General features: G+C 39.6%; 1 protein-coding gene across 1 annotated transcript; it reads left to right on the forward strand.

Moving 5' to 3' along the window:
* Window positions 1–4,530: 4,530 nt before the first annotated feature.
* Window positions 4,531–11,549, forward strand: LOC123972171 (signal peptide peptidase-like 2B; the record flags this gene model as incomplete). Its single annotated transcript, XM_046051468.1, has 9 exons — window positions 4,531–4,760; window positions 5,535–5,651; window positions 6,389–6,470; window positions 6,638–6,712; window positions 7,106–7,168; window positions 7,311–7,410; window positions 7,997–8,074; window positions 8,619–8,779; window positions 9,510–11,549. Coding segments are annotated over 9 exons (1,089 nt in total), but the record flags the coding sequence as incomplete, so codon positions are not given.
* Between the last annotated feature and the right edge of the window lie 723 nt (window positions 11,550–12,272).

Here is a 12,272-nt window from a genome sequence, read left to right on the forward strand (position 1 = left end):
GGACGAAGCGCGAGTGAGCCGAAGGTCCTGAAAGATACGTACGCGTTTTTTTGTGATGTTCTTAGTGATTATCCGAACACAAATACATACAACATAAATATAATAATATTACTAATAACAATAATGATAATAGTAGTATAATTTATTATTATTTGTTATTAATGCAAATACAAAAAACACCTTTTCTTTTTTATTATGTGAACATAATTTATATGAAATTTCACCTTTCACCAGCCTAATTCCTCAGCAGTTAAGCTAGTTCAACATTGTCATGGCTTCTCCTTTCTAGTGTCCTCTACTATCACTGGTAAAAAATATAATGTTTTACTGTACCAGCTATGAGATATTGCCTTCTAAAAATTCCCTCCAACAGCAATATGTAAACATGTTAACATTTTCTGTGAACTTTGGCCTTTTACCAAAACAGTTCCTTAATAGGTGACACCATCCTTGTCATATCATCTCCTTCCTAGTGTCCTCTACTATTACTGGTACATATATCATAACATTTTACTGTACCAACTATGAGATATTGCACTCTAAAAACCCCTACATCAGCAAAAACTTAATAGACAGTTAACATTTCTTTGACCTTTGACCAAAACAGTTCCTTAATAGGTGACACCACCAATTTCATATCTTCTGCTTCACAGTGTCCTCTATTATCAGTGGTACATACATCACAACATTTTACAGTACCAACTTGGGGAAATTACAGTCTAAAAACCCCTCGCAACAGTGAAAACTAAATAAACAGTTAAGATTTCTTTGAAATTTGACCTTTGACCAAAACAGTTCCTTAATAGGTATTATAATATATAATATTATATTACTATAATATTATTATATTTATATTTTATGTATTTGTGTTCAAGAGAAAGGTACCTTTTATATTGGTCACAAGATTCTTGTTGAGGATCTGATGCCTCCACGCCTGCTTTAAGTGTAAGTAATGTTACTAGAACAACTTGGCTACTGGACATTTGACAGCTGATAAAATTGTCTCTCCTAAGAGGACAACACAAAAACATTTAAAGACCGTCTCCCTTGTTCCATTTCTCCCACTTATGTGACATAATAGTGCTGTCAACATTAAAACACTGAGGCATCTTTTAGAAGAGCATCTCAAAAAATTAGAATACTGAGGGAAAAGTTCATTGTGGACATCAGAACCAGACTGAGAGATTAAAGGCCTCAGAAACCTTCGCAGGTGTTTTGAGTTAATTAGCTGATTAGAGAGCTCTTCTCCAGTGGACATTTCTGTATAATTTATAATGCAGAAATGTATTTTTATTCTAAAATGTTTATACATTTTGAGATACTGGAGTTTTTATTTCCATGAGCTGTAAACCGTAAACAAGATGAAAACAAAAAAAGGGTTTGAAATGCTTCACTTTGTGTAATGAATCTAGAATATATCAGAGATTCACTTTTTGAATAGAATTACGTTAGAAAATTAACTTCACCAAAATATTCTATTTATATTATATTTCTATTATATTATTTACTTTATATTTTTCATCACCTGAAGCATTTATTACACATTCTCCTCCCAGAGTCACACTATGGACCAGATGTACCACCTGGTGCCAGAGAGATGCAGAGACCTGGGAACCTTGTTATTGTCGTGGAAGTCTGTATCTGTTGGCGTGGACTGACGTGGAAAGGCGTTCTCTCTTTTTGTTTACTTTGAGTTTTAAATATTGTCCATATTTGTGTTATAGGTCCATTTAAAAAAAAAAAAAGGTTTATGGTTCACATTGTAATAAATTATATATATATATATATATATATATATATATATATATATGCATTTCCTGTCTTTACTACTTACTGAAAAGCTAATTGTATACCGTAGATAAAACATGAAACATTTAAGCTGAACTCTCTGAACATCAGTCTAAGATAAGTTGAAAAGTGAAAATACTCCCAACATGTTTCACATGAAATGTTGAAAAGTAATTATGCAGTGTATTTCTGTGTGTGCTGGAGTATTTTTACTTTCTACCTTATACTTTAAGATAAATAAAGAGCCATACACCCAGTACCCATATACTGTATAACAGAGCCTGAAGTTTCTGAAGAATGCCTTGTTTGCTGCCCTGATATAAGTCTAGTTTAAACACAGAATAATGTGGGCACATCCAAACCATCCTGTGGGTAAGTGCTGAAACAAAGAATGAGCTGCACAGAGTAATTATGAATCCCAATAGGTGGTTTTTATTGTGACCTTGCAAACTCTAAGGTCTCAGAGGTGACCGAATGCACATGTAGTAAATAGGTGAGTCTATACAATGTAACCCACACAAGACCTTCTCAGAGGTCGCAATAAATGACACCTCCTACAGGGCTTCAAAACTATTCAGCGTGCAGATAATTCTTTGTTTTTCACAACAGAGTAACTTCTCAGTCAATGTCACATTTGTCTCTTAAAGAAATGTCAAAATAAAACAGTACATTTACATTTACTCATTTGGCAGACGCTTTTATCCAAGCGACTTACATTTGAGGAACAACATACAATCATCAACAGAGCATCAAATACAGATCTACAACTGACAATACATACTAGTAAGAGCAGCAATAAATACTAGTAAGAGCTCATAGTACATATCAATGGGGTAAATACCTAGGGAAGGAAGTAAGAGTTAACAAAAAGTACAAACAAAACAAAAAGGTGCAATCAATACAAGATCATTGTAGGGGATAGAAGAAGAACACAGAAAGTGCATGTTAGAGGTTAGGAGTTAGAGGTGTTATAAGAGGAAGTGTTCTCGGAAGAGATGAGTTTTCAAGAGCTTCTTGAAGTTAAAGAGGGACGCCCCTGCTCTGATGGTGTGTGGTAGCTCGTTGGTGTCACAGATGAGAATAGCCGGGACTGGGATTGCTTTGTGTGAAGGGATGGCAGAGGCAGGCGGCGTTCATTGGAGGAGCGTCGCGGCCGAGAAGGTACGTAAGTTTGTATTATGGAGTTTAGGTAGATGGGTGCAGACCCAGTAGTCACTCTGTATGCAAGCATTAGTGACTTGAATTTGATTCTGGAGGCCACGGGGAGCCAGTGGAGGTCACTGAGTAATGGAGTGACATGAGTCCTTTTGGGCTGATCAAAAAACAGACGCGCTGCTGCGTTCTGAACCATTTGTAAAGGTTTCACTGCACAAGCTGGAAGACCTGCTAGGAGGGCATTGCAATAGTCGAGGCGAGAGATAACCATGGCCTGTACCAGAAGCTGGGTGGCGTACTGAGTGAGGTAGGGCCAGATTTTCCTTATGTTGTGTAGAGCAAAGCGGCATAACCGAGAGACAGCGGCAACCTGGTCTGAAAAGGACAGCTGGTCATCAATCATCACACCCAAGTTTCTTACCACCCTGGTTGGAGTGATAGTTGAGGAGTCAATTTGTAGTTTGATGTTATGGTGGATAGATTGCTTGGCTGGAATGACCAAGAGTTCAGTCTTAGAGAGGTTTAGCTGAAGGTGGCAAGCCATTATCCGTGCAGATATATCCGAGAGACAGTCCGTGATCCTGCAGCTTTAGCGGACCTTAGGGCTTCTGTTACAGACAGAAGAGCCGTTTCAGTAGAGTGGGCACTCTTAAAACCAGGATATGGATCTAGGAGGTCATTCTGTGAGAGGAATTCTGAGACCTGTTTGAATACTGCCCGTTCAATAGTTTTGGATAAAAATGTTAGAAGAGACACTGGTCAATAGTGAGGGCTTTTTGAGCAAGGGTGTAACCCGAGCCCTTTTGAAAGTGGTCGGGAAGGTTCCTGAAGCCAGAGAAGTATTTATCACATGAGTGATTGTCGGAACCGCGTTAAGAGATATGGCTTGGAGGAGAATCATAGGAATCGGGTCCAGTGGGCATGTAGTTAGACGGCTACGGGTCAAGAGTTCTGATACTTCGCTCTCTGTGAGAGGAGTAAACGAGGAGAGTGAACAACCACTGACCTGGGAGGGCAGAGGGAAAGATGTAGTAGGACTGATACAATGGCTGAGTTTGAATGTTTCTGAGAATTTTTTTTGCCTGTGAAGAAGGCAGCAAAGGTATCAGCAGACAAGTTTGTGGGTGGTGGTGGTGGAGGAGGATTTAGTAGCGCTTTAAAAGTGGAAAATAATTTCCTTGAGTCAGTGGCACTGCTAATTCTGTTATTATAGCTTCTGCTCTACCGTCCCTTCAGCTGCAGAGAAGCAGGATTTAGAATCAGAAGGTTGCTGGTTAAAGGCCCAGACTATCAGAGCAAATCTTGGATTACAAAGTGAACTAATAACTCCTCCATTTAGCTCGACTGTAAACTCAAGATTCCTCAGGCAGCTACACTTTATCCTCATTTCCTCTAGCAGGGGCTGCTCAGTGTCCAGCATTATCTCCTTGTGAGTGGCCGCGCTGTGAAAGAGCTTAATGGCTCAGATAACATTTCCCTGATAAATAGATTAAAAGACTGATTGCTGATAGACTGTTTAGCATCTTTGATCAGCTGATGTACATTCAGCCAGCGCACGAAATACCGGACACACATGGGTGAAACTGACTATTCAAATATTTAAGGACTGACTTTGTTAAGAAGCAAAAAGAATGCATTTCCTCAAAAGAATATGAGTGGATATCATACGGTAATCATGTACTAATCTCCTGCCTGCCTCCACTGTTTCCTCACTGTTTAGCCATTTGGGTCATAGCCATCTTCTGTGTGGCCTCCTCAGTCGGCCTCCACAGCTGTCTGTGGCCTTTTGTCAGGAGACTTCCTTTCTGCAAGTGCAGGTGAGACTGTTCACGTCAATGTGGTTTCATAATGCTCGCCGCTGAGAAGTCTAATAGGTCTTTAAGCTTTGTTTGCAATTGTACTTGTTCAAGAGGTCTTGGGTTCAGTTCCCAGCACCTCCATTTATGTTATGACCCAGCACTCTAGGGGAAAGTGAAGCAACATAAAACCAGAGGGATTTGGTAGAATAAATTTAGTAATAAGTGAATAGGTTAGTAATCAAATTGCATGGATTGGATGAGGATGAGGGGGAAAAAAGGAGGCAATCTACAAAGGAAAAGAGGCCAAAGGTTGCTTCTTAAATCAGATAAATGAATACAACCAGAAGAGGACTCCTAACTTGGAGACTTCAAACAAGGTTTACCCGACTCTGGCCTGCCCTACTTATAACTGTCCAAAAGTAAAAACATGTGAAGCAGCACCACGGCTGCTGGTGTTTCTAAACATAGGATTTCTGAGCGTGTGTGCTTTCACTGAAAGACGGACTCGGCCCAATGCCCAGGAAGGTAAGTGAGTGCCTCACATTCAAATTAAAGCCAAAGTCTAATCTCTGCAGTAGTATAGTCAAATATTTGCGTAACTTACAGTTAGAATTTATATATACCTGCAACTTATTTGGTCAAAGATAGAGCTAGGGCACCAAAGTATACTTTTAGGCATGTAATTATTGTGAATGGTTATTCTGAAAAAAAAATAAAAGCTGTATACTGTTGATATGAGATGTCTTTATTATGATTATATTTATTGATTTGTGGACCATCTTTTGACCACAGGGTCCCAGAGAACAACTTGCCATACTTGCACAAACGGCCGCAGATCCGCATGTTGCTGCTGTCAGCCCTCTGCATCGGTGTCAGCATCACCTGGATGGTGTTTCGCAATGAAGACCAGTAAGTGCAAAGAGAAGAGTGTCAAGTGCACACACAGGCTACGACAACATGCATGATGGGAAATATGTTACTGTGCTGCCTTCCGAGAGTTTCATAAAGCCAAAATACCAGTTAAACAAGGTTTATTTTCAGGAAATTCTGCCACCTGTGTGAGTTAGTCCATCCTGGAAGAAATCTTGAAATACACAAAGCATTACAACAGTGTTGTAATTTAGGCTGCATATGCACTAAAATGAATTTGATTTATATTAAAAAAGACGGTATTTGCATTTGTAGGTAAGGGTATTTTTAGTTGTTTTCAGTGTTTGCCTGCACTAGAACTGTTACAATTAATCAAATAAATTGATTTGTTGTGATAATCAATTCAAGGAAGATTTTAAGGAGGGAATACATGTCTAAATTCTTTGATTCCAGCTTCTTAAATGTGAATATTGTCTGTTTTCTTTACTCCTCTGACAGTAAACTAAATATCACTAGTAGAGGACAAAACATGACATTGGAGGACCATTTTCTGACATTTTACAACTAATCAATTAAACGACTGAAAAGAATCATTAGTTGCAGCCTACACCCAACAATATTGGTTAAATAGCACATGTACTCCATTGTGGATGTTGATTCCTCGCTTTGTGTCAGATGACGTAATGTTGGAATTTTTCTGTGTGTGGTAACATGTTGGAGGTACATTACATGATGGTGGTGTGGGCTGACTCGCAGTCTTGTTATGTATCCTCCAGGTGGGCGTGGGTGTTACAGGACGCCCTGGGGATCGCCTTCTGTCTCTACATGCTCAAAACAGTCCGACTCCCCACATTTAAGGTGGGTTGGCACACTCAAAAACATGAGATGCATCACACAACAATGTGGAAAATGTCTTTTTAAGGTTTTAATTGAGTTTCACTGAATAATAATAATAAATGTTTGTCTTATGTACTGTCTTAGTTGTAAACTCACCTGATTTTTATTTTTCTGTCTCTGTTCTGCAGGCTTGCACCTTACTGCTGTCTGTTCTTTTTGTCTATGATGTTTTCTTTGTATTTATTACACCATTCTTTACAAAGGTACGTTTAGACGTCATGTTTTCACGCTATTCAAATGTCAGTGTTTCCTACAGAATGACTTAACTGTGGTGGGGTCAACGACGAGGTGGGTGGGCAGCAGGGTATATTTCTAGTAGGTTATTTTACCATTTCAATTCTACTTTGTTCTCCACCTTGTGTTAGTGTTTACTCACTACTTGTAGCAGGTGCGCTGCATGTGGAGGAGGCTTGTTAAATGACATAGCCTATTGAAACCAATGTGGTACCGAATGACATCTGCACTGGTGTGTTCACTGTTGCTTTACCTGGTCCATGCTTATAAATACCCACCGTGTCCGCATCTTGTAACTTAATACCAGATAACATCTTTCTTTGTGTTTCATACTTACGTTACCCATGGCCATTTCTCCACAGAGTCGGCAAAGTATAATGGTGGAGGTAGCGGCTGGTCCCTCTGATTCCTCCACACATGAGAAGGTGAGTTTGCTTTCAAATTCCTCAACTCCCTTTGGATGGGGTGAGGTTTAGTCTAGTTGTAGAAACTCTTGCACCTCTAACTCATAATGACTCTCAGCTCAGAGGTGTTTGATATAAACACTAATGTTTGTGTTTCCTCCAGCTTCCCATGGTGCTCAAAGTGCCGCGGTTAAACTCCTCTCCCTTGGCTCTTTGTGACCGGCCCTTCTCCCTCCTGGGTTTTGGAGATATCTTAGTACCAGGTAATTAACGGTGTCATCAAACCACAAGGAACACAAACTGCTTAAAGCTCATTGTCATATTTATTTATAGAGCACTTTTCAAAATCCATGTTACAAAGTGCTTCACAAAGGCAGCAAAACACAAGTCACAAACAATCAGGTTTAAAAAGAAAACAATAACAGAAAGAAGAGAGGCCGTGAAGAGCCTTTAAAGTAATTAGTAACATTTTATAATCTATTCTAAAACATACTGGGAGCCAGTGTATAGAGGCTGAAACAGGAGTGATGTGATCTTGTTCTTGGTTCTGCAAAAACCACAGTCACCTATTTAGTCTGTCCTTGGGGCAGAAACCATTCATGTGGTTGGCAGCTAGGTTAACACAGAACTGCTCAACACCCACACTTTTTATGGCTAATGCTTTTAATGCTAACTGCACATTACAAGACTTAGATCTCACAGAGAAAGTGTAAAGTAAAGAGCAGGGAATCACTGCAGTAACTCAAATAATTAAGGTTGTGTCCTACGCCTGGGTACGATGAAAGATGGCTGAATACGGTAGTTTCTCTTGCTGATTGTTCTGATTGCCTCTTTTTTTTTTTCTGGCAGGTCTGCTGGTGGCGTACTGTCACAGGTTTGACATTTTAACACAATCCTCCAGGATCTACTTTGTGGCCTGTACAATTGGTACGTACATGGGCGGGGGCCTTATGAAGGTTGTAATTAGTCAGATGTTGCTGTAGTCTCATGAGGGAGTTGCGGAATAAAATAATACAGGATGTGGTCTGTAATAGACTTACATTATTAAATGTAGCAGATGTTATTAATTAACATTAATGAGCATTTACAGGGTCTCGCTCTCCTGATGTCTACAAGTATTGATTCCCAAATAAGTATTTGTTGGTGTTAACATGTTTGTATCAGATTACCAAAAACATTTGACTTCCTCCATTTTCACACTAAAGTTAAATTTCACACTAAAAAAAAAGTATAAATTAGTTAATTAATTAATTCCTGCAGAAACCCCCCTCCCCTGCACACTAACATACAAGGACGTCGCTCAGGACCAGCTGGTTAGCAGAAACACTGTAGGTAACTGCAGCTGTAATTATTGCTAGGGTGGGATTAAAATCACTGAGCAGCGCATGCAATGTTAAAATCCCTGTTAAAAACTATTGGCTTTGAAAATGTTGACCTCGTGTGTGCCGTCTCTCTCTCACTCTCCTGTCAGCTTATGGCATCGGCCTGCTGATCACCTTTGTGGCGCTGGCCTTGATGCAGATGGGTCAGCCAGCCTTGCTCTACCTGGTGCCTTGCACTCTGCTCACCAGCCTCACTGTAGCACTTTGGCGAAAGGAGTTGCCCCAGTTCTGGACTGGAAGTGGATTTGTGGTGAATACCAGTTTGATATGACTGCCTACCTACCGCCGAAGAACAAGACTTACAAAAAAAAAGCAACAAAAGAAAAGACAAAAACATCTAGTTAAATAACATGCAGAGTAAAGTAGAATTTTAAGTTGAGTAACCCCTTTAAATAATTCCATCCGTTCCAACTGCCTCTTTCTGTTTCACTGTCCCCTCCCATCGCTGCTCCTTGCCCTTTATTTTACTCTGGGTGTGCTCTAGTCTGCTGCTGAGGGCTCAGCTGTCTGTGAATGTCACTGCAGGTATTCTATCTGGGCTCGCTACTTCACACTACCATTAAAACATCCTGATCTTAAGGTTCCTTTTTCGTTTGTCGTACTTCCCTTAAGAGGAGGTGTTTGTTTTCATTTTTTCCTGCATACACACATCTGTAAAAGACTAGTGGTAAACAACTAATGAAGCTATTGTTTTTTTTGATACGCTTCCCCTTTCTTTATGCACATATGGGACTTTATCTCTGTGTACAGGAATACCTCTGACAACATTAAGAATAAAGACTGCTTTAATCGGGTAAAGTGATGAAAAACAACCCATTCATTTAGCCTCAAATCTACCTGTGGACAGAGGAATGCCTGTATATTCTTTGGTTTTGTTTGTCTTATCTACGGCTATTCTGTCTTGTTATTATGAGTACATTTGGTTCTCCGCTCGACACAATTCAGCCATCTTATATAGACATTTTTTTTGTCCCCTGCAGCCTGCCATAGTGCTCACACCGATCAACTGTACACAAACCGCAGCACCGCAGATTGAGGGGCCCTTGACTAAACCGGAGTCACAAACCACCGAAGCCCCCAATCAGAGCGGAGACTCACCACGGCAACCGCTACAGGAAACACCCCCAGCTGAGAAAGATGAAGGGGAAAACAAATCTGACTGAAAGGACGTCTAATACAGCAATTAACAATTCACTTTTATTTGTTGTTGAGTTTTTTTTTTTTTATTCCTACATTGTGTCTCGGTCAATGGACACAAAGTACGGAAGTTAATTTGCATTTGGTGCGAAGATTGGTGTTTTCTGAATGGCCAGCTCAGCCGGAAACCAGGACACATGAGGTCGAAGCATTTAAACTAACACACCAAGTATAAAACCTGTACAGCTGCCCCAAAATACAGTCTGTACGACCTCTAAAGGGAATGAAAATACAAATCTGGAAGCTGTATACAAGTTGTTCAACACTAAAAAACAAAAACACACGGAGCTGAAGCTCTTAAAGGCCCAGTCACACCAGTGTTTAATTTGCGGCAAAATCAATTAATTTTAATGGAATCAGTGAGCCGTTCACAGGGGAGCTGTATATGTATGATATTTCTTTCTAATCTGTAGCATTTCTTAAAATCAAAAATGGCCAGAGATTTGTAGGTTCCAGGAGGATTTGAAGCTGTCATATGTGAAAACAAACTCAGTATATTTTGGGCTCTAAGAAACTGTAACGCTTTATCAAATGGCACAATGTACAATCCTGAGTACGAAATGCCAGGAGGGAGTTAACGGCCCATTACTTGAATGCAATCGAAGTCGGAGTAAAAAGCCTGCAAATCAGAGAGGACTGAGATGCAGTGAAGCACACAAATGGAGAAAACGCTTCTGGACAAGCTCTCCTTAAAGGCATCCGAAGCAGGCGTGACAATGAAAAGAATTTGTCTAACTAGTCCAGTGTCGCGAAGGTGCAGGAGAAGGCAGGTTTCAGACACTTCATTTGAAGCATACGAAGGAGACCCTTATTCCCAAAAGCAAAACACTACATAAGAAGCAGTCTTTATTTCCCCCTACATTAGATTATAAACTACCAGTCAGAATATAAAGTGCAGCAGTGAAGAGTTTCACACCCTTTATAATGTGGCGCCATCGTGGTTGTTGACTGAGCCAAAACTAATTTGATTTTTCTAATTAATGATTTTTTTTAATTTGAGCTTTTTTACTGAGGCATTTGTTTTCTCATTTTACTTTTTAGTATTTTTTTTTGTATGCTATTATTTAGATTTTACCCTTTACATATGAAAAAATAAATTAAACCAGTGTATAGTCTATGTAGTGCAGACTTGACATACATTATTGGTGGTGCGACCGTTAAAACGTTGGCTGCCACAGATGTGTTCCCCCAGTAGTTCCTCATATTGTCTTAAGAATTGGTTATGGCCTTAAATGTGTCAGTGTTGGGAGGTTACAGCCGAATGTGTCACGTGTAAAAGTTGCTTTATGAAAAACAAGAGTACTGTACTCTAAATGATGTGCTGCAGTTTAATGTGTGAGCTGAGGATTCAGTGACTGGTTATGTTATCAATATTCATAGATTAGTTTGTATGAAGCATTTGCACAATATTTTTGAATTTGTGGGCTGACAGGAGTCGTTGGTTTCTTTTTGTATATGTTTATGTATACTCTTAAGAGTTTAAAAGAAACGGCCACTAAGGTGTCCATATATCCAATATTCATTCTGCTTTTGTTTTGCAAGTCCATTTCTGACCCGAGGCTGTCATCTTAAAACATCAGTGCCCAGCAGTCACATCACCCTGTTCACCAGTAAACATAAATTTCTGATTCTCATTCATTTATGATGCCTATTAAGAACAAGTTCAGAGTTTGTGTAGAAATGGAGTTCAAAAGGTAAAAAAAATAAAATAAATTTGGTTCCAGGACCCGAAATTATTCATTCACCATTATAGTTTGTTGTCACCAAGTGGTTTTTAATACCTCTGTTGGGGAATACATGTAATAAAGAAACCTTGTATCTGATATTTGGTGTGTTTTGTTTTTGCTGCACACAGAAATTAAAAAGGTTTTGGTTTGTTTGAATGGCTTTAAAAAAAATAAATAAAAAGTCCTCAGCCGCTTCGCTCAGGATGCCATCTGTTAGCTTCTGGGTTTGTTGATGCCTAAACACAATTCATCCCCTCGCAGTGGTTTCTGAGTCTGAATGTGTCTCTTCATCGTGGCCCTCCAGCTGTGAAAAAGGTCAACGTCAGAGATAAACAGCAGTCTGACAAAGAGCCTCCTTGTTGCTTCAGCTCAGTCACTCAGAGTGGAGGGCTCACTCTCTTATCCAACATGCCATTTAGTGGACGAGTTTGCACAGAGCACCTAACAGCACCACGTATGCCCGCGCGCACACTACTAACATTTGTAAGGGATGAACTACATGAAGGCACCTATTTATTTAACAAGGGAAATTAAGTCATCTACCTTTGAATGAAGAACTAAAAAAAAATACTTGTATCAACAAGTTTAATATTTAAAGGCCAACAATAGCTTGGTTTGTCAGTCTTTATGCAGTATTATTATCTTGTCACAAAATAAAAAATCTTCTAGGGCTCTGGGGGATTAGTACAGTCTGCCCTCAAAAAGGAGGTTGTCTTTGAGTGATCTGAAATAGACAGCCTGATGAGTCATTCATGACGAACAGTCTGGAGGCTTAATAACACTAAGTGAGAGCCCCTAACCCATCCCTCCTATTCATTC

Source organism: Micropterus dolomieu, linkage group LG06 (genome assembly GCF_021292245.1).
Source record: "Micropterus dolomieu isolate WLL.071019.BEF.003 ecotype Adirondacks linkage group LG06, ASM2129224v1, whole genome shotgun sequence".
Classification (NCBI taxonomy): Eukaryota; Metazoa; Chordata; class Actinopteri; order Centrarchiformes; family Centrarchidae; genus Micropterus; species Micropterus dolomieu.